Here is a 22,826-nt window from a genome sequence, read left to right as displayed (position 1 = left end):
ACATTCAGTGAACTTGGGGAAGATTCCAGAGAATCCTAGAGATTTAACATTGCTGAATGTGGAAGTGTTCAAATTGTTTGTCTGAATTTGAATGGTTTGCTGTGGGGTTTATTCTGGAAGAGTACCACCTCCTTTGCACACAAATATTGAAACAGGATTTGATCTGAAGGGATGCTCTCAGTTTTAGAAGCTGTTGGGTCTGTAATGTGTTAACGCCATCACGGAGAGCTTTTAAATCAAGAGGAGCATGTGCCCTGTAGAAGAAGTGAAAAATCAGAGTGGAACCCCTAACCACATCCAAACCTGTCACTATGACAGATGCTCAAGGTATTATGGCCCTCACATTGTTCTCTGAAAGTGAGTAGATTGGTGTGTTGGGGGATGGGTTCAGTCCTGTTTCACATGCGAGCTGACAAGGTTACTGTCATGTGACTTCTACAGGTCGCAAACGCTGAGGGTCAGTCACTCATCAGAGGTGGAGTGAGAGGGTAAGACAGTGGCTGGCTATACCCCAGGTCAGAGAATACAAATCAATACTTCCCAAACATTTCTCCCAATGACCCCATTTGTGATTGAAATTGGCAGCACCCTCTGCCTCAGAACTCTGCAGAAGGTTTGTTGGAGAAGGGTTCACTTGCAAGCTGATGTTGGCATCCAAACACACCCAGTCCCTTACTGACCCTCTTTCTGTCTCATGCTGACTGTCTCCATCACACCCAATCTCTCACTTTCATGCTCTCTCTCTCTCTTGTGCCTAAGCGTTTGCTGTCTTAAGCTCCATCACATGATCTCGCACTCTCTCTCTCTGTCTCTCTCTCTCTCTCACTCACTCATGCTCTTTCCTACCCAACCACTACAGCAGGTGTTTTGATTGGACCAAATAAACTGGGATATTAAAGAATGACACTAGTTAACTCTGTTAATTCTCATTTGATGAGGTAATTAGAAGGACCTCTGGGTGGTGTTGAGTTGTTAAACATCTTTTGAGATCAGTTTCTTCATAAACAGTTCAGTCTTTTCGTGTGTAAGTTATGATGTTCTGCAGCAAAGGAATAATAAGTAGAGAAGTGATGCTAACCTCTGTTGCATCACACACTGGCCTGGTCACTGTGCTACAGAAAGCACATTTTATAAAGTTGCCACAATCCTACTGGACCATAGGGTGGCTCTTCTATTAGGTGAGTGGTGGCTTAACGGGAGGGTCACCACCCTCAGGTGAGGGGAGAGGTTGACAGGGTGTCTCCTTCATGGCAACCTTAACCAGTGAAGAATTGAACCCATACTGTTAGCATCACTTTGAACTGCAAACCAGTAGTCCAGCCAAATAAGCTACTTTAAAAAGAAAGGACATAGTGAGCCTGGAGAGGGTGCAGTGGAGATGAACAGAAAAGCATGGCTATACATTTCAGGAATGGGGTTGACAGACTGGCTCTCTCCTGCCTTGGTGAAGAGAGGGCTCAGTGGTGACTGAATGGAGGTATTCCAAATGACAACAGGTTTCAGAGTGGGGACAGACAGAGTGTTTCCTGATGTGGGGAAGAGCAGAATTCCCAGCTGTTAATACAAGAGCAATCCTATTGGGGATTCAGGAGAAACCTTTTCCCTTCCAGAGTTGGAGTAGGTGGAACTCACTTTGTTAGGGAGTGGTGGAAGTGAATAGTACAGAAACATTTAAGGTGAGTGGCATAGGGTGGGTTAGTCATGGGAAACGTAGAGTTTTAGGGATGGACTGGGTCTGGGTAGGATGTTCTTCAGACGGTCAGTGTGGACTCGATGGGCTGAATGGCCTGGTTTCACACTGTAGGGATTCTATGATTCTGTGTGAAGCTAGATAGGTATTTGGGAGAGAAGAGAGTGGAGGAGGCTTAAATTGGGTTTAAACACTGGCATGGCCAGTTTGGGCAGAGTGACCTATTTCTGTTCCTGTATTCAGAGTACAGGTAATTATTTAGGAGAGAACTTTACAAGGATCAGGGAGGGACAAAAATGAGGGAAACAATTGGGGCAACAGGACTCAAGGAGCCAGCTCTGTTAAAGAGCTAGCACTGAGCCGAGAGGGGGAGGGTGATGATCTAGTGATCTTATCACTGGACTGTTCTAATCCAGAGACCCAAGTAACTCGACTCCTGCCCTGGCAGATGGTGGAATCTGAATTCAATAAAATTCTGTAATTAACGATATAATGATGACCATGAAACCACTGTCTATCGTCAGAAAGACCCATCTGGTTCACTGATGTCCTTTAGGGAAGGAAATTGCCATCCTGACCTGGTCTGGCCTACATGTGACTCCAGACCCACAGCAATGTGGTTGACTCTTAACTGCCCTCTGAGCAATAAGGGATGGGCAATAAATACTGGCCTGGTCAGTGACATCCTCCTCCCATGAATGAATAAAAACAAGTGCAGCAGGTTAAATAACCTTTGCTGTAGTTTCTGCATTCTATGAATTAAAAAAGTAATACACTCAAACTGTCCCTATCAAACACTCCCAGGACAGGGACAGCACAGGGTTAGACAGAGTAAAGCTCCCTCTACACCATCCCTCATCAAACACTCCCAGGTCAGGGACAGCACGGGGTTAGAGACAGATTAAAGCATCCTCTACACTGCCCACCATCAAACACTCCCAGGACAGGGATAGCATGGGGTTAGATACAGAGTAAAGCTTCCTCCATCTGATGTACTGAAATGAGGGTTGCCCCTGGGGAGAGGGGAGAAACACCGGTTTTGTTGGGTGCGTTAACACCCTGTTCTCGTCCAACAGGCTTCCTGTCTTACATGGAGTCGCAGCTGCTGTTTGCATTCTGCTGTATCCGTGCTTCCTGTTCCCTGCATGCTCGCCTGCTTAACCAAACTCTTCGCTGTCCTGCACATTACTTTGAGCTGACACCCGTTGGACGAATACTGAACCGTTTCTCACAAGACATGGAAACGATTGATGATCGGATCCCAGCGTGTGTTGAGGACCTGCTGCTGTGCTTCTTCGATGTATTGTCCACTGTGTTGGTGCTGGCTTACTCCATTCCTCTGAGTCTCCTGCCCTCTCTTCCAATCGCTTGTCTGTACTTTTCTCTACAGGTATTAGGAGTGTATCAAGAGAAACAGACCCTGCTGAGGGATTTCCGTTAGAAACACATTCTGTGAAGTGTAAATCCAGAAACTACAGTACACAGAATGTAGGGTAATCCCAGACTCCATTGGCAGCCTCTGCTGAATTAGGTTTGATTTCTCTAACATTTGGACGAGGTGAGGTGAGAGAGATGGCATTAGGTCCCAACAGAAGATGTTGTTTCAGATTAGAGGAGAAAATAAGTCCTAGGCTCAAAGTCAAGTTTCTGTTTATTTTGAACATTATTGTCATCATAATTCCATTGTCTTAAGTCTAATTTATTTTTTTCAATCTTTGCCCTTTGGACTGGTGCCAGTGTCTGATCTGTTGAGCTGTCCCATCTCTCTCTCTTCCCCCACCCCCCACCACCAGTACCTTTTCCCATAGAATGAATAAACCTTACCTAATGAGGAGTCAGGCTGGATGTGTGTGTGTGTGTGTGTGTGTGTGTGTGTGTGTGTGTATGTGCGAGAAATGCATCCATTAGTCACAGGACGGCTAAACGTAGCTGATCCAGTTAGATTTCCGTGATCACGAAACTCTTATTCAAACTTTTTCTGTCTCTCGCTCACTTTCCACTCTGACTGTTTCACTCCATGTCACTCTCTCCCACTCCCTTCCAGTTTGCACCTGATTATTTCTCTTCACTGCCCCCATCCTTGTATCCTATTAATCTACACTTCCCTCTTCCTAACCCGTGCCTGGGAGGAGAATGGATTTTCCGGGTGTGGGGGGGGTGGGTGGTTTGCTGAGAGAGAGCTTGGGGTCTGGTTGTCAGAAGGTGACCAGCAGCTGGGCCTCTGTTATTCGCTAGTCTTGGCTGTGCTGCTGGGGCTGTGAGTAATTGAGTGTTCGGGCCTGCTTCATGCCTGTGTATTTATTTGTATGTACACAGTCTGTACTCAGCCCCTAACTTGGGACCATCAATACCAATCAACAACATAAAAAGAAACATTACCTGGTTCATATCGCTGTTTTTGAGATCTTTCTGTGTGCAAATTAACAAATGCATTTCTAACATTACAACAATGCTTCCACTTCAGAAGGTACTACGTTAGCTGTAACCCACTGTTGAGACCATCCATTGGTTGTAAAAAACGCTATAAAAATGAGGATCTTCTTGCTTGCTTCCAGTCTCCCTGACGTTTATGGTTGTGTGCTCTGTAGTGTTCTCTGTCCTTTGACTGCTTTCCCTCTTCTTGCACAGGGCTCTTCACGCTCACAGGCAGCACTCTGAGCCGGGCGTACTGTATGCTCAAAGCCTCCAGGCTGATCCACCTCCACATGCTTGAACATGTCCTCTGTTGTTCTCTGTCCTTCTTCGAGTCAACTCCCTCTGGGAGGATATTGAATCGCTTTGGTAAAGATATGGATACGATTGATGTCAACATTCCCGAGAACATTGACATATGGATTCGCTGCTTCTTGTACACACTCGCAGTCCTGCTCATTTGCTGTGCATTGAGTCCAGCCTTCCTGCTAGTGACTGTCCCTTTGCTGCTCTTCTATTGGCTTGTGCAGGTAAATAGGACTGAGCTCTCGACTGGTAGGATCTGGAAATCTTGCAGAGTTGGGCAGTGTTTGAAGTGAACTGTGAATCTGAGTGAGGTCTTGCAACATCAGTGTTCTTGTATGTTGTAGGATGGGGGTGGGTCCCTGTTTCCAGCTCAATCCCCAGTAGTTTCTAAATCTCACCCTTAACTGTTAATTGTACCTGGGATTAAACAAACTGCTGGAGAAATGCAACCAGTTTGGCAGCATCAATGAAGAAATTAACATTTCAAATTCCTGACTTTGGAATTGGAAAGATGGAAAAGTCTTGGGGTTAATGTTATAGAAAAAGTGAGAAACAAGAAGAGAAGGGAATGTGTGAAGGAGGGGAATGTGTGAAGATCGCAGATGACAGGTTTAACAGAATAAAGAATGAAGTGGGAATCATCCGAAAGGAGAGAAAGAGAGAGAAAGACCAAGGGTAGGTTAATAGCAGAGGAGAAAGGGCTGAAAATGTGTTGCTGGAAAAGCGCAGTAGGTCAGGCAGCATCTAAGGAGCAGGAGAATCAACGTTTTGGGCATGAGCCCTTCTTCAGGAATCAATGGCAAATAGGTTAATGGCAGAGCAGAGGTCAGCTCAACTGAAAGCAAAACAAAAATAAACAGACACTGGGAGGGAAAACAGACAAAATTGAAGGATAGAATTCCTAGTGTGAAACAGTTGAACACAGCAGTGAGTCCAGAAGGTGTAAAATGCCAAATTGGAAAATGGTGTGGTTTCTCCAGCTCCATGTTGGCCTTCACTGGAACACTGCGCCAGTCCGAGAGCAGGAATGTGAATCAGAGAGGAAGCGGTGTATCAGAATGGCAAGTGACCAGAAAGTTAGGGACGCGCTTGCAGACTGAGTGGAGGTGTTCTGTGAAGGGGCCACACAGTCTGCATTTGGTCTCCCAGAATCAGGGAGATTTGATTGAGATCAGTGGAAATTACAGATTGAAAGAAATCTATGTGAATTGCTGTTCCACCTGGAAGGAATGTTTGGAGCCTTGGGCAGTAAGGAGTGAGTAAGTAAAAGGGCGAATGTTATAGTTCCCTCAGTTGTAAGGGAAGGTGTCTTCGGAGGGGGATGAAGTGTTGGAGTGGTAGAGCAGTGGGCCAAGGTGGTAGGGGAATAGTCTCTTTGGATTGCTGTTGGGGGAGGAGAGAGCAACATGTGTTTGGTGATGAATACTACCAAAAAGAAAACCTATCCCCATAAATGGAGGCAGAGTAATCAAGGAAGACAAGTCAGAAATTGGCCAGGTGAAGGTGAGAAACAAAACCATTTCAATTTTCCAGTTCCACTGGAGTAAGAATGTCCATGGGATGAATCCACCATCTGTGGTTAACCAGAACGATTAAAGATGGTACAAATACATCCTTTTCCATTAAGTTTGATACTAGGACAGGCAGTATTACAGAGGATTGGACAGAATATATTGTTACAACACTGGGTAAACTCTCTCGCTTAATTTAAAACCAGCAACACAGAAAAGATTTATCCCATGCCGTAGTCTGTGAAAATTAGATAGGCCAAGAAAAAGTAATTAAAGTAAAACTTAACAACTTTATTTCTTAAAGTATAACAGAGAATAATTAACTAACAACTAATCATAACTCCTTCCTCTTACCTATCTGTTACCTTCCCTTCTATAATACTAGTCCGATAAAACTGAAAATGTGTTGCTGGAAAAGCGCAGCAGGTCAGGCAGCATCCAGGGAACAGGAGAATCGACGTTTCGGGCATAAGCCCCTTTTCAGGAGTCCAATAAAACTCCAAATTATGATTTACAAAACAAAAACTTCTTACCTCAAAACCAGGCAGCTTTTATTTTTTCTGAATTCCGGTCTTCTTCTCAGGGATTTCTGTTTCAGAGGGACCTTTTCAAAAGAGCTATTTTTATCGGGCAGTCTTTTTACATGCTGGTGGCTTGGCAGTTCTCCTCCCAACTGTTCAATTTTGCCTGGTTTTATACCCTCAAAGCATTGGATTGTGTCATTGGCTTTTAAGATTTTCAATATAGTCAATTGAAACTGGTTTGGAGTTTGGTATTTTTCAGGGTATAATTTAAACTGATTGGCCTAATTCGAATCTGATTGGATGGCCTGGGTTTATATCTGCTGGCATTTACAGTAAGAGGTGACCTGATTGAACCCGAAGTTTCTGAGGAGTCTCCATAGAGAGATGTGCAGTAGATCAGAGCATCACAAACTCAGGGTCACTGTTCCAAAATAACCCAAACTCTTTTCTGAGGATTGAGTCTTTGGAAATATTTCTAAAAATGTGGTGGATGTGGATGCCCTTAGTATTTCAAGGCAGTGTTGGGTAGTTTTTTTTTGGAGGTGGGGCAGGGAGGGAGTGCAGTGAGAGGTTACTCAGGGTAGGTTGGCATGTACATTTTGAGATTCCAATCCGAACAGCCATGACCTTTCCTGATAACACAACAGCCCTGAAGGGACCGAATGACCTATTCCTGTTTTGCGTTTGTATGTTTTGATTTACTTGCACTTCTTTCAATCTAGTCTACAGTAATGACTGCATGTAACACGGTCTGTATGATTCTAGGCCCTGGTTGGGAGGATTGAAAGTCTGCCTTTTCTTGCTGGAAGTCTGGGAGGGGCAGTGGGCCGTGTATTGGAGGAGGATCCCAGTCAATAATTACAGCAACTTGGAAGTATAGTCTGCTTTGACCCCCCCCCCCAGAATAATCTCCAAGATCCTGAGCAGTCTCTGAATTTACCTCGAAACGGGGCCATGCTGTGATGTTACACACATTGTTTATCTGGAGGTTGCAGTGTGAAAATCGTTCCTATTATTGTGAGTGTGCCTGTCTCCATGTACCCAGGCATTAGAGAGTACAGTCTGTGTGTCCATCAGGGACGGCAGGGATGAGTTGCACATGTCTGTACTCCATGCATGGCATGAGTGTCTCTGTCTCTGCTTCCACATGTCTTGTGTACCCACTGAGGTCTAACTTCTATATCCTGAATATCATTCTATGCATTCACCTCATTTTCCTCTCATTCCTGCTTAGTGTTGAATCCTCTGTCTTATCCAGTGCACTCTTCTCCAGTCATTTGGGTAGTACTTGCCATTGGGTTATAGTGTTCTGGGTGAGGTTCAGGACTTCAGCAGACAAACTCAGCAATACAGTGCTGAGGGAGTGCCGCACTGTCGGAGGGTCGGTGCTGAGGGAGTGCCGCACTGTCGGAGGGTCGGTGCTGAGGGAGTGCCGCACTGTCGGAGGGTCGGTGCTGAGGGAGTGCCGCACTGTCGGAGGGTCGGTGCTGAGGGAGTGCCGCACTGTCGGAGGGTCGGTGCTGAGGGAGTGCCGCACTGTCGGAGGGCTGTGTCTTGGGTGAGACATGAAAGCAAGACTTCATCTGCCTGTTGAGGTGGATTTCAGATTTCCTGGGACTATTTGAAGATGGAGTGTGGAGGTATTACCTGTGTGTATTGATGGCAGCAGGTAATTGTTCTGGAGATGAATCCCTGTTGTGCCTCCTGAATTACCTTCTGAAACCGCCACCATTGTTGCTCCACTGTGTTCCTATTAGGCTCCCCTTCCAGCTCCTACCGTGTGTCTTTTTACTCAACTGTCAGACCATTACCATCTGATTCCAGCTTTTCCCTCTCAGACTGCAGAGTGCATTCTACCATATTACAGTCACTATCCCCGAGGGGTTCCTTCACCTTAGGCTCCCTAATCAAGTCTGCCTCATTACACACCACCAAATCCAGAATTGCCTATCGCTTAAAGGGGGCTCAACCACAAGCTGCTCCAAAGAAAAACCTAAAGCTTAATGATATTCCACTAATTTCCTTTTCTCAGATCAGCTACCAACTTGATTTTCTCGAATAGAATAGAAATTTATTGTCATGTGGACTTTGACATGAAAAATGCAGTGAGATGTTTTATAAATCGCCCCACCACGGTGCCAGCATCAATCACAGGTCTCTCACATAGTAATAAGAAAAGTAAAATTAGTAAAAAGTCCATCACAGTTCAGTAAACAGCTCCTGGGATTTTAGGGAAAGCAGATTTAGGAACAATGGGAAACCCTAAACAGGCAGCTGGGCCGGGGCGGTCACTGTTGGGCTAGGATGCTGGAGCCACCGTGTCAATGTGCCGGGAGAAGTCTCCTGTTCCCTGTCTGCTCCTCCAGGATGTTCCCGCTGATCCACTCTCTGTCACTTTGCTGTTGCTTCTGCTCCTTGAGGTGCCCAGGCCTAACTACACACCTGGAGCCTTGGCCTAGGGCGTTACTCACTGGGAGACCCCAGGCTGGGCTGGAGCAGTGTCTGGCTCATCCTGGTGTTACTGCCTTTGGAGGCCTTCTCCTTCACTCAGCGCTCTCCAGGCTTTAAAGAAAAGTAAACAAAGAGAAAAAATGCAAAAGGGAAAAAGACAGACAAAGCTGACAGCAACAGGTGAGCCCCAGACTCCGTTCTCCTTCTCTGCCCCATCTTGGATCCTTCTTCGTCCACCTGCACATTGAAGCCCCCCATGATTTTTGTAACAGTGCCTCTTACATGCTTTTTGCATCTCCTGGATTATTTTCCTCCCCACATCCTGACGACTGCTAGGAGGCCTGTAGATAACTCCCATCAGCATCGTTTCCTTTGCAGAGCCTCAACTCGACCCAGACAGATTCCATACATTGACTATCCCTGCTGGCTGTCATCTTCATTTCTTACCAACAAGACCACTCCGCCTGCTCTGCCCACCTGCCCATCCTTTTGATTGGCTGTGTATCCATGGGTTTTAGTTCCCAGCCACATTCCTGTGATACCCACAATGTTGTTCCTGCCAAATTCACTCTGCAGGCTACCTTGTTTACTGTGTGTATTTAAGTACAACATGAGTATCCTCCTTCTCAAAGTTGACTCTGTCCCTCTCCCTCTCTGACCGTGTCTGGAACGAGCTGCAGTTGCTCCCAGTTTAATGTTGGGCCTGTCACCCCCTCCACAATCTCCATTTCTTTGGGACTGACTGGTGTCCTGTTCCTGGCAGCAGCCAGATTTCATAGGATGATGGACTGCTTCTTATGCAGGAGGCTATTCAGCCCATTCTGCCCCATCACAAAGATGGATGGATGACAAAGTCTTCCCAGCTGTTACATCGCTCGAGTCCGCTTCAACGTCAGTTTATCTGCAGTTTGTCTTACACCTGACTATTCCCACACACTCCACACTGTACCCTCTCTAAACCTGACAGCATGTCAAACTCTTGCCACACCAGATTGCCTGTCACCCTGTGTTTGTTGTCCCACGCTGGCTTTGGGTGCAGCATAGTTTTGATTTTAATATTGTGCAACTTTGTTGACGGCTCTGTCACCCTGCCGTGTATCTATAATTTCCCACAGCTTTAACTCTCTGCCCTCCTCTCATTCTGACCTCTTGGGCCGTTCTAAGTTGTTGTCCCTCCACCATTGATGGGCAACAGCCCCATCTCTGAAACTGCCTCTCGACACATCTGTTTCTCTTTATTGTTATCCTACTATTCCTTTTAACAAACTCTTTAATCAATTTATTGTTAACCTAATCTTTGTCTTGTTAGTCTGATGAGGTTTGGGATATCATGCTACATTACAGTTGCTGTATAAATTCATCTTGTTGTAGATTTGACTCCCTGCTCTGTCCAGTTGTGAATTGTGACTTTAGGAGGGCTGGCCATTCTGGCCTGGTGGGGAAATCTCGCAGGCTGAGCAGGCTGCCAGGAACTCTTGGTTTGTTAAGGAAGGGGAAAGCTATTTCTCCATTGACGACAATATGGATTTTTCAAATGTTCACACCACTTCCTGATGTCAGACGTCACACAGCAGTGTTCAGAAATCAGCACGTTTCTCACTGGTGCACTTTGGATGGGTGTTTGTGAAGTTCTCCCAGTTTAATGGGGTTGGATCTGTCCGATGCCAGATTTCCTTGTCCTTCCTGATTCTGGTAGGAATGGTTCTCTGTCAGGTTTAGCTTCTCCGGTCCCACTTTCAATCAGTTTTGCTAAACACAGGTGGCCCACAATTGGCATTGGTGAGGATCAGTTTCCAGTGAGTGTGAGTTGTGTGTACATGGCTGTGGGAGCATGTCTATAGAATGGGTGTGTATCTGTGTCTGTAGATGTTTCCCCCACACACAGTCATTGTGCTGCTCTGTATACCCTCCCCAGGCCCTATCAATGCTGATCTGATAGCTTTGGGACGATTTCTAATGCAGCACGGACTGCTGAAGGAATTCTGGCTGTGTCCCTTATCCTTTACTCTGATGCTGTCCCCTTGCTGTCACAACGCTCCTGTTGCTCTGCTGTATAATGGTGCATTGTCATCAACATGCTTGTTATTTTAATGTGATAGATGAACTCTCCCGTGTTTATCCTAACCGCAGTTGATGTATTTTTAAATTTTTATTTCCACCTGTAGCGTTTCTATGTGGCTACATCCCGGCAGCTCAAACGTCTGGAGTCTGTCAGCCGCTCGCCGATCTATTCTCACTTCTCCGAGACCATCACCGGCTCCAGCGTGATCCGAGCGTATGGCAGGCAGAACAGCTTCATCCTCATGAACGATAACAAAGTTGATGCAAACCAGAAGAGTTATTACCCAGGCATTGTATCAAACAGGTGAGGCAGGGATCCCAGACCATTGTATCAAACAGGTGAGGCAGGGATCCCAGACCATTGTATCAAACAGGTGAGGCAAGGATCCCAGACCATTGTATCAAACAGGTGAGGCAGGGATCCCAGACCATTGGGAACATCCTCCACTGACACAGAAACAGGCCATTTGACCCATCTATTCAAGGCTGATTTTTCTGCTCCACACAATCTTCATCCTCTCCATATCTCTCGATCACCATATCCTGTTATTCCTCCGTGTCATGTGCTTATCCAGTTTCCCCTTAAATATCTCCGTACCAATAACAGACCCAGTGACTGTGAATGTTCTCCCCACTCTCTGGCTTGTTTCTTTTAGTTTCCAGTTGGTTTTATTAGTGACTGTCATTGGCTCCTAGTGCTGCAGAAATATGTCTATATTCTGTGTCTATCCCTTCCATAATTTTAAAGTGATTTTTCCCTCAGTTGTCTTGTCTCTAAAGGAAAAAGCTTCTTCAGTCTTTCCTGTTATCTATAACTGCTCGGTTCAGGGATTATCACACAAAACTATTTTGCACCCTTACTAGTGCCTCTTTGTCCTTTGAAATTCTAAACAATTTGTGTTATGTGAAGTGTAGTTTAACCAAATAAGGGCAAATTTTAATGGATGTTGGAAATCTGAAATGAATAGAGATTGCTGGAGAAACTCAGCAGGTCTGGCAACATTGTGAAAGGAGTTGGCATTCAAGTCTGATGTGGATCATCTTTCGGAACCGAAGGTAGCCCCCTCAAAATAAACCTCAGTGGGAGGGATGAGTCTGTGCAGAGAGATGGAGTCTGTTTTGGGGGAGGGGGTTGCTCTGGGTAGTCGGGTCCAGGCTGAGAGTTGGGGAAGAGTCTGGGTGATGGGTATTGTAGTGCTCCTGTCCAGCTCTGAGTCTTCTCCTTGCTCCTCAGGTGGCTGGGCATCCGGATTGAGTTTATTGGTAACTGCATCGTCCTTTTTGCTGCTCTCTTCGCTGTGATTGGCCGAGCTCACCTGAACCCAGGGATTGTCGGCCTCTCTGTGTCCTACGCTCTGCAGGTAAGGGACTCCTTTACCATCCATGTAAAGCATCGCCTCTGCTTAGCTTTCACTTTTTTATCTTTTATACTCTCTGGATGTCCCTCCCAGTATCTTACACGTCACAAAGGAAACACAGCAACCAGTTCATGCACAGCAAGCCCCCACAATTAAAGAGATAAGGATCAGATCATTTGTTCCAATGAGAGAAAGTGAGGGATAAGTACTGGCCCTAGGATACCAGGGAGAACCTGCATGCTCTTCGCGGGGAGGTTTGGGGGGGGAAATGTTTTATTGAGATGATAATCCAAGGCCCTCTCTGCTCTCAGTTGTTAATAAAAGACCCGAGGGCATCATTTGAGAGTAAATGGAGGAACTGGATGAGGCCACTCAGCCCCTCCAGCCTTTTCCATCATTCAGTGGGATCATGGCTGATCTGTGACCCAACCCCACCTTTGCCTATATCCCTCAGCGCCATTGGTTATTAAAAGTCTAATAATCTCTCAATTTAAATTTAACAATTGAACTCTCACCAATAGCCTTTTTTTTTTGAAGCAACATCAAGAATGCTAACCATGCTGTGTGTGTAAAAAGGTTTCCTAATTTCATTGACAATTGCTGACCCTAAATTTTAAACTGTCACATCATCCTGGACTCCCAAACCACAGAAACCAATTCTTGTTTCAGGTCGATGACCTTTCATCAGAAGCCTCCCCACAGATGCTGTAAGACCTGTTGATTATTTCAAGCACTTGTGTTTTTATTCCAGAGCTCCAGCATTAGTTATCTCTATCAACTCCTCCTGGTCCCTTCAATACCCTGAAAACAGGTCAATTCTTTTAGTCACTCACGGGACATGGGCATCATTGGCTAGACCAGCACTTATTGCCCATCCCTAGTTGTCCCTTGAAGGTGGGGGTGAGCTACATTCTTGAAATGCTGCAGTCCATTTGCTATACGTAGACACACAATTCCCTTAAGGAGGGAATTCCAGGAATTTAACTCGGTGACAGCACGTGAATATGCTCAGTGACAGCAATATATTTCCAGAGCAGGATGGTGAGTAGCTTTGCTAGAAACCCAATGGTGGGATTCCCATCTATCTGCTGCCCTTGTCCTTCTAGATGGAAGTGGTCATAGGTTTGGAAGCTGTTGTCTGAGGAACCCTGTTGCATCTTGTAGACATTGCTGCTACTGAATATCTAGAGCACAGATTAAAGCTGACACCTCCATTTCATAATGGTTTGTACTATTAGGAAATCAGAATCTGGGTACTGCTGCATTAGAACACTTGTATTAAATTACCAGAACATTCCATCTAATCATGCAGGTAACCATGTCTTTAAACTGGATGGTGAGGATGACATCTGACCTGGAATCTAACATAGTGGCAGTGGAAAGAGTTAAAGAGTACTCAGAAACTGAAACAGAGGTATGTGACCCACTAAATTCCAGATGTTTTGTGGTGGGTGGGGAGGGGTGAGGTGAATGTTGTTGGGGACCAGAGGTTCAGAACCATTCAAATGGGCTACTATGTCCTGGATGGTATCAACTTTCATGAGCATTGTTGGAGCTGCACTGCTGCAGCCAACTGAGGAATATTCCATCACACTCCTAATCTGCAGAACATAGTACATAGAACATTACAGCGCAGTACAGGCCCTTTGACCCTCGATGTTGCGCCGGCCTGTCATACCAATCTGAAGCCCATCTATCCTACACTATTCTATGTACGTCCATATGCTTGTCCAATGACGACTTAAAGGCAGACAGGCTTTGGGTAGTTGGTGAGTGTTACACATTACAGAATTCCAAGCTTCTGCCCTGCTCTTTTAAACTCAATGGAACGATTACAATAATTGGTCAACATGACCGTTGGTTGTAGGTGCAGAATGATAATGCCTTTGAATCTGGCTGGATTCCCTCTGGTTACACAGCATTTGTCTGGCATGAAAATTACCTGCCCCTCAATAACCCAAACTTGGAACATTGCTGCATTTGTGAACATCCCCACTTCAAACCTTATGATGGGGGGGGGGGGGGGGGATTGCACAGTGATGGTCAGGCCTAGGTCACTTCTGTTACAATGGGGAAAATGTCAAACCCCTCTCAATTAAACCAAAACACCAGCCCCAATCTGTTATGGTGGGAATAGAGGTATCCTTCTAATAATTAAAATACCCAGAGAAGCTCTCCTTCTCCCCTGTAATCTGTTAAGTATGGTTAAATTAAAGGAATCCCTCAAATGTACTTTCTAAGTAACAAGTAACACTATTTAACCCTAACAGTGAACAAATTAACAGAATTACTAACAAATTAAACGATTCCCCCCCCCCCCCCCCCCCAAACTATTAACTATTCCCTAACTGAGGGTTTTAGGAATGGGGTGGGTCTGGGTAGTATGTTCTTTAGACGGTCGGTATGGACCCGATGGGCCGAATGGTCTGGTTTCACACTGTAGGGATTCTATGAACTAAATTCTATTAGTATGCTGATCCAATAAACACAGGTCCAACTTAAATAAATCCAAGTAATAAGAAAACTGTACATTAAAACAGATTGTGTGAACTTTGAGAGACTAGGTCTTCTGGAATGCTCTGCCTTCCCCACTGTCTCTCCAGTCACAAATCCCTTTTTCTACTGATCCTGCTGTCAGGGATGTTCTGTCTGTAATTTCTTATAAAATATTAGCTATGAAGGTGCTGCGGGTACCTTTATTGTGGATAGTTGGTGCGTTCTGAGAGCTGAAAGTTGCTATCTGTTCAGCTGACAATTGGCTCTGATTTTCCAAAATTTTATACCCTTGATGACTTATTAATTTCTTCAATTGGATTGGTTCAAGGTAGTCAAAACAATCAGATTTAAATGTGATTGGGTTTTGGTATCTAGGGCCTGGTTTAAGTTAATTGGCTAATATTCAAGCTGGTTGCCTTATCAAAACAAGCCTCAGGTTTCCAAACACGCAGCCAATTGATAAGTTTCAATTTCAGAATGGTCTAATCTGCAGCTAGACAGATATTCTGTATAAATCAAGCTGAGAAAAGCACTTTTCCTCTTTAAGAGACCATGCTCTCTTTCCTCTTATCTTTTTTTTTATAAACATTCTAGCTTTCTGCCTTCTACTTCATGAGTACTCAACACAACTTCATAACGCTACCCTGAGGCACTCCTGCAGCCATGTCCTTGAGCTGAGGTGACTGATCTCTGACAACCACAACCATCTTTCTACATGTGACAGATAGGATTCCAATCAGTTTTGCTCAGGCTTCTTGATGCCACACTCTGTCCCAGGGCTGTCACTCTCCCCTCACCTCTGAATTTATTTAAATTTGGAACAAGGATATGATTGATGTGGAACAAAGAGTTCTGGATCTGAGATCAGGTTCCAAATTGTTGGTTAGAAACCTTCCAAAATACTTCCTAGAGATGACTGGAGCACTGAGGAGAATTGGACCAGCTAGCATCATGAAAACCAGAGACTTTACATTTGGGGTAACAAAATGAGATCTTGATAGATGCTCATCACTGTGGACTTTAAAGGAAACCTGACTGATGGGGCTTATGCCCGAAACGTCGATTCTCCTGCTCCTCGGATGCTGCCTGACCTGCTGCGCCTTTCTAGCACCAGACTTTTCAACTCTGGTCTCCAGTATCTGCAGTCCTCCCTGATGCAAGGCAGAGGCTGAATGACCCTGACCCTAACCCTTTGTCTAAATACAGGCTCCGTGGGTAATTGAGGGTAACCGCCCTCCAGAGTCCTGGCCACAGGCAGGGAATGTGGAGTTCAAAGGATACAGTGTGCGGTATCGAGAGGGTCTGGACTTGGTGCTGAAGGACCTCCATCTCGGTGTGCATGGCGGAGAAAAGGTGGGTGAGGGAAACTCAAACAGATAAACCAAATAGTCTCTATTCCATTTAAACCTCATCTATCGACTTGCTGATTGTATTCCTTGCCCATCTTATCTGTTTAGGTGATTACTGGATAAATTCATCAATTTAGATTTCACTTGAGTTGGGGGGGTAGGGGAGGAGAAGGAGAGAGAGAAAAAGTTGAGAGAAAGATGACATTATCGCAGGGTGGGTTTGATATTGGTGACCCAATTTGGATGGTCAGGGACAGCACCCAAAGGCACATTCAACTGTTTTCCCAAAAAGACTAGATGAGGAGGAAAAAAAATTGGGGAAGGAGAGAGAGTAGTCTTGATCTGGGTGCTGTCTGAAAGCTGGTTTTGAAGGAAAGGATTAAGCTTCAGAAGGAATTGGGTAAATAGTGGAGACAGGGTAAAGGATTTTGAGAGACTACCTGGCTGGCTCATTTCAGGCATCCATCAATGCCTCAAGATCCTAGTGAAAGGTGATGTAGTTGGAAAGAGAATAGAGCTACAAATGGATTTCTCCACAGCAAACTGTCTGACCTAGAATCAAACCAAGAATGAGCCACCGAGAAACATCTGTGTGAGAAATGGCAGCAAGCACAAGCCTTTCCAGAAGACAGTGAAGTTAATGAGAGCATGAATAAGGCCAGAGAGCTTTTGGTGTTTGGTTAGAGATAGGAAGGTGTGGGGCTGGCTGGGTGTATGATTGAGCAGTGAAACTTGGGTGAATGTAGCAGTTTAGAACTGTACACACTCCCTATACAGGTGTGTTCCTAACCGTATCTCTGATTACAGGTCGGTATTGTTGGACGGACAGGAGCTGGCAAATCTTCGATGACTCTCTGTCTTTTCAGAATCATAGAGGCAGCACAAGGGGAGATAGTCATCGATGGGGTAAAGATTGCAGATATTGGGCTTCATGACCTCCGTTCAAAACTCACCATCATTCCTCAGGTAAGTAGCCTTATAACTTCCTGCTGCCATATATTGTGATTTCTGTCTGTAGCGTTAAGCCTGGATAAATATCTGCTATTGCTGCATTTGCCCTATTGGCAGACACTATCTCCCAAAATCCCCATGGCAGCTTTACAGACAGGGCTATTCTGCATACCCTTGCTATGCAATAGTCCCTCAGTAATGCACTGGGAATATCAGTCTGGATACTGTGGTCAGGACTCGAGTGAGGTTTATATACCCACACCCTTCTGGCTCCTCCCCTGTGGACAGCTTCTCCAGTCCACCCCAACCCATGACGGCTCTGAGGAACTCTCTGCAAAGTCAGAGATCAAGACACCAGCAATCAAGCACCTGTTAAACTGTGGCCTTTAATTCATCAACATGTTTCTAATTGATTGAAAATGAATCCGAACTGTCCACCAGCAGTTAAGAATTGGTGTTTGCTGGAATCTTTATTTATTTTCATTAAATTACATGAGTTTGTAACAAAGGAAAGTGCAGAAGGCCACAAAGTCCCTGAAGCCTGCTCCTCTCTTTAGTAAGCTCAAGGCTAATCTAATGTAACCTCTAATTGATGTTCCTGCCTATCCAAACCTTTCACCCCTTTGCTTACCAAGAATCTATATTCCTCCAACATCAAAGACACTGCTTTCACTGTTTTAAACGGGGAGCAAAGTTTGTGATTGGGACAATCATGAACTTTGCTCCCCAGTCATCTTCTCCAGATCAACACCGTCAAAACCTTGCAATTTATCAAAAGAACCTCTTGCTCTTCAAAACCTCCCGTGGAATAAGTCTACACTATACAATCTTTCCTCTGAAGACAGTATACCTATTCTAGGTTTAAGTCTAATAAACCTTCTCAACTTCTAACAAAACTTATATCCTTTAAATAAGGAGAGCAGTGCTGTACACTGGATGTGATCTCTATAACTGAAGTATATCTTCCTACTTTTGTATTCAGTTCCCCTCGCAATAAATGAGCTCTGCAGTGTCTCATTTTAGATAATATGCTCTTTATGACAAATAGACAATTTCACATTTTCCTACATGCTGTATTTGCCAAATCTTTGCTCATTCACCAAACTCTTTAACAGATTCACTTCCTCTTCACGACTTTACCTTCCGAGTTATTTGTATAATCAAATTCAACAATGCCTTCTGTCCTTCATCCAATTTAGATAAATTGCAAACATTTGACATCCCAGCACTGATCCCTCTGGCATATCACGTATTACATTTTGCCAATTTTTTTAACTCATTTTCTTTGCTGTTAGCCAATGTCTATCTATGCCAATCTGCTACCCGCTACATAATTTTATTTTCCACGTTTTTATCAAGTGACTCAGGAAACTTTAACAGTGATTGTGAAACTTAACTGTGCCCAGAGGGTCACAGACTCTTCTTCTTTGAATAGATTTACGGTTGGGATAAAAGATTTTTGGTTACAGGGAATAGAGGGACATGTGGAGCAGGCTCTCTGGGCCCATTTCCTTATGTTCACCACAACTCAGTTCTGTCAACTGCACAATCAGAATAGACTCCCCTGTTTCACTGCAGCCAGGTGTTCCCATTCCTAATTCCTTCTGAACTGTCTATTCAAGGATCCTGTGCTATTCTCTGGCTCATTAAGGATGAATCTTGACCCGTTCAACCAATACTCAGAGGAGGAAATTTGGAAAGCTCTGGAACTGTCCCACCTCAAACAGTATGTGAGCAGCCTGCCAACCAAGCTGGAGCATGAATGCTCTGAAGGAGGAGAAAACCTCAGGTAAAGCCACCTCAAATAATCAACTACTTTCACTGCAGCAAATCAGGGTGATGTACTGGTCCCAGACACACACCTTCAAAATGATCACACTCTTGCCCAAAATAAAACTACATCCTGTACAACAATGACCACTGCTATTCCACAATTGACTGTCGACAATTCCAAGGCACATATCCCTGTCATTATATAAACTGGCTATTTATCAAAGCTCACATGCAATATGGAAGAGGTAAACTTGCCTCACTACCCCACCCCTAGCTCAGTTCCACACCCCTACTGAGTAAAGAAACTACCGACATCTGTCCTATATCTGTCACCCCTCAATTTAAAGCTATGTCCCCTCATGCTAGCCATCATCCCAGGAAAAAGGGTCTCACTGTCCAACCTATCTAACCCTTTGATTATCTGGTCTCTCAATTAAGACACCTCTTAACCTTCTTTTCTATAACAAAAACAGACTCAGTTCCCTCAGTCTTTCCTCGTAAGACCTTCCTTCCATACCAGGCAACATCCAAGTAAATCTCCTCTGAACCCTTTCCAAAGCTTCCATATCCTTCCTATAATGCAGTGACCCAACTGTACGCAATACTCCAAATGTGGCTGCACCAGAGTTTTGTACAGCTACAGCATGATCTCATGGTTCCAAAACTCAATAAAAGTGAAGACACCGTACACCTTAACCCTAGTGTTCACTCTGTACAGGAAGATCAGTACACTTAAGTTATTACTGCCATCCTAGCTCAAAGAAACGACATACTTTCACAAGGGAGTGTAACAGATTATGCCTGAATCTATGATTAATCAGCTGGAAATCTGCTAAAACACACCAATACATGGATCTTAAAACTACATCAGAAATAATCTTCCCCGCTGGGACCCCCCCAGTCAGATGTCATTCTATCATGGAGTCCATTCCTGTTCCATAATGGTGATGGAATAAACTTATACTTTTGTTTCTACTGACGACATACGGATGAGAACCTGAAATTCATTCCACACGTGGACAAGATATAAAGGGAACCTTATCTGTAGACAACATGGGAGTGGTCAGGGGAGGAATTCTTGACTTAAATTATTGGGTTGAACATTAAGTAAAATCACTGAGGATCAAGGGAGTTTGAGCAGTGGTTTGAAAGGAAGAGTACAGGGAGGGGGCTGTTATCAATTGCTCCAACAAAAGGATAATGTAAAGTACATGGCTGGAGTTACGGCTTGGTATTCTAGAGTTGACTTTGCTTATAGAAAACTGTGATCACAGCCCAGTTGAGGAATTTATATTTCTGCTTTATTAGCACAATGTAAAGGTCTTCGTGATGACAAGGACAAAATTACCAAATTGTGATACAGATGGGCTTACCCAGTTGTCCCTTAGGAAAGGAAATCTGCTGACCAAAGTCTGGTCTACGTGCCCCTACACCCTCAACCTAGCACATGGACTGCAGTAGGGCAAGGTGGCAGCCCACCAACACCAAGGGCAACTAGGGTCAGGCAATATATGCTGGCCCAGCCAATGACACCCACATCCCACAACTGATTAAAATACTCTTCTGAAATGTGTACAACTGAGTGACTCACTGGACCCAGATGGCCTATAAGCAATACAGACTGGCCTTACCAGTGACATCGACATCATGTGAATTAGTACAAAGAAAGCCCATATTGTATCTGGCTCAGTAAGTTAGCTGGGACGCAGAATAAAAGTCAAAAGATTCACTTCTGTTCAAAGTTTGAGAGAAGATTTGTAGCTCGGGTACTCGTTGCTGTGGTTCTGTTTGCCGAACTGGAAGTTTTTATTGCAAACGTTTCGTCCCCTGTCTAGGTGACATCCTCAGTGCTTGGGAGCCTCCTGTGAAGCGCTTCTGTGGTGTGACCTACGGCATTTATAGTGGCCTGTCCCTGCCGCTTCCGGTTGTCAGTTTCAGCTGTCCGCTGTAGTGGCCGCTGACGACAAGCAACATGAATTTGACTGGGACAGCACTACCATTATAGGGCAAGCGAAACAAAGAACAGCCAGGGAATTCCTAGAAGCATGGCACTCATCCACAAACTCCATCAACAAACACATAGACCTGGACCCAATATACCGGCCACTACAGCGGACAGCTGAAACTGACAACCGGAAGCGGCAGGGACAGGCCACTATAAATGCCGGAGGAAACACCACAGAAGCGCTTCACAGGAGGCTCCCAAGCACTGAGGATGTCACCTAGACAGGGGACGAAACGTTTGCAACAAAAACTTCCAGCTCGGCGAACAGAACCACAGCATTCACTTCTGTGTTACAGACGTCAGTTGAGACAGAATTGGTCTTGTCTGTGACTTGACACTAATGCACTGCTCACGTGTGAAGGTCATCACTCAGGCTAGATTAGAGAACCCAGTCAAAGCTACAACCCAACAGGAGTCAGCAGCACCCTTCACCACTGAAGGGCTTCCAAACTGAGGGACTGGTTTTCATTATTCTGATTTAAATTCTTTACCTTATCTGAATATAGTGTGGGGCAAAGGCAGCTTGTGTGTCTTGCAAGAGCTCTCCTTCGAAAGACACGGATTCTGATTCTTGATGAGGCTACTGCTGCTGTCGACCTGGAGACTGATGACTTGATACAATCTACTATCAGGACCCAGTTTGAGGACTGCACTGTTCTCACAATTGCACATCGTTTGAACACAATAATGGATTATACCAGGTGAGAAGACATCATTCACTTAACAGTGCGACTGCTTAAATTCAGTAACATGACAATGGATTCAAGCTAATGGGGAACCCTGGAAGAAACTGTTGATCATTGAATAACTTTATTCCACTTTCTTTCTGGCAGGGTCTTGGTCCTAGAGAAAGGGAGGATAGCAGAGTTTGATACACCAAGCAATCTCATTGCAGAGAAGGGAATCTTCTATAACATGGCTAAGGATGCTGGACTGGCCTAAGCGAAACCATTACAAACCTGTGCAGCAAAGATGGTAGAAATCCTGGGCACCACACTGTGACTTAAAGCTTCAGATCTAAGGTTAATGCCAAAGGAAATCCATTCCCACTCAGGAGATAATGATTGCCTTTTTTTGTAAAATCACCGAACAGCACTCTTTCTATTTTTGTACTTGATGTATTTATACGTTAAGCATTTAAGTGCAGGAGTTTAATTCTTTGTAAATGTATAAAATGAACTCCTAACAGGAATACAATTCTGTTTCAATAAAACAAGATTTTTACTGTATGTATGACCTGTCTCAAGTTGGAATTGGTAAACAAGTTGTTCCACAAAGTGTTGTCACAGACACTCCCTACACCAAGTAGAACTCAGGTAGTCTAATCAATAATCAACATAAAGAGCAAGCATTTACACAGCAACATCTGAATGACTGCTGCCTTCACATATCTACATGTGCTTTCTAGCCAATGAGAGACAATATAGGCATCCAAATTACCACAAAAATATTGCAAACTGAGTTGTTTTCTTTTCTTGGAACGTGGACATGACTGGTGAGCAAAGCAGTTGCTGTACATCCATAATTGCCCTTGAACTAAAGTTGAACCAAGACCATTTCAGGGGACAGTTCAGGGTCAACGACATTGCCGAAACACTGAAGCCACCAGAAGGATGCTAGACTGGCCTAAGCTAAACCATTACAAACCCATGCAGCAAAGATGGTAGAAATCCTGGGCACCACACTGTGACTTAAAGCTTCAGATCAACTGGTTCTAAGGTTAATGCCAAAGGAAATCCATTCCCACTCAGGAGATAATGATTGCCTTTTTTTGTAAAATCACCGAACAGCACTCTTTCTATTTTTGTACTTGATGTATTTATACGTTAAGCATTTAAGTGCAGGAGTTTGATTCTTTGTAAATGTATAAAATGAACTCCTAACAGGAATACGATTCTTACCCAGACCAGGTAAGAATGGCAGAGTTCCTTCCCTATAG

General features: G+C 44.5%; 1 protein-coding gene across 2 annotated transcripts in view; it reads left to right on the top strand.

Annotated features, from left to right (window-relative positions):
* The window catches only part of abcc3 (ATP-binding cassette, sub-family C (CFTR/MRP), member 3), a 145,882-nt gene extending 123,766 nt beyond the window's left edge, over nt 1–22,116 (top strand). Inside the window, exons 23-31 of one of the 2 annotated variants that reach the window (XM_043715184.2) lie at nt 4,319–4,632; nt 11,060–11,259; nt 12,190–12,316; nt 13,626–13,727; nt 16,016–16,162; nt 16,966–17,124; nt 18,732–18,898; nt 21,394–21,588; nt 21,721–22,116. In XM_043715184.2, coding sequence (XP_043571119.2) covers nt 4,319–4,632; nt 11,060–11,259; nt 12,190–12,316; nt 13,626–13,727; nt 16,016–16,162; nt 16,966–17,124; nt 18,732–18,898; nt 21,394–21,588; nt 21,721–21,829 — 1,520 coding nt within the window. In that variant the 3' untranslated portion in view covers nt 21,830–22,116. The remainder of the gene's footprint in view (nt 1–4,318; nt 4,633–11,059; nt 11,260–12,189; nt 12,317–13,625; nt 13,728–16,015; nt 16,163–16,965; nt 17,125–18,731; nt 18,899–21,393; nt 21,589–21,720) is intronic. The other variant, XM_043715185.2, reaches the window with a different exon arrangement.
* The last annotated feature ends 710 nt before the right edge of the window (nt 22,117–22,826 follow it).

This window comes from Chiloscyllium plagiosum, unplaced genomic scaffold (genome assembly GCF_037043375.1).
Source record: "Chiloscyllium plagiosum isolate Xiang-an unplaced genomic scaffold, Cpla_swu_hap1 HiC_scaffold_25, whole genome shotgun sequence".
Lineage (NCBI taxonomy): Eukaryota > Metazoa > Chordata > Chondrichthyes > Orectolobiformes > Hemiscylliidae > Chiloscyllium > Chiloscyllium plagiosum.
The sequence above is the reverse complement of the archived record's forward strand: the minus strand, read 5'-3'. Positions and strand labels throughout refer to the sequence as shown.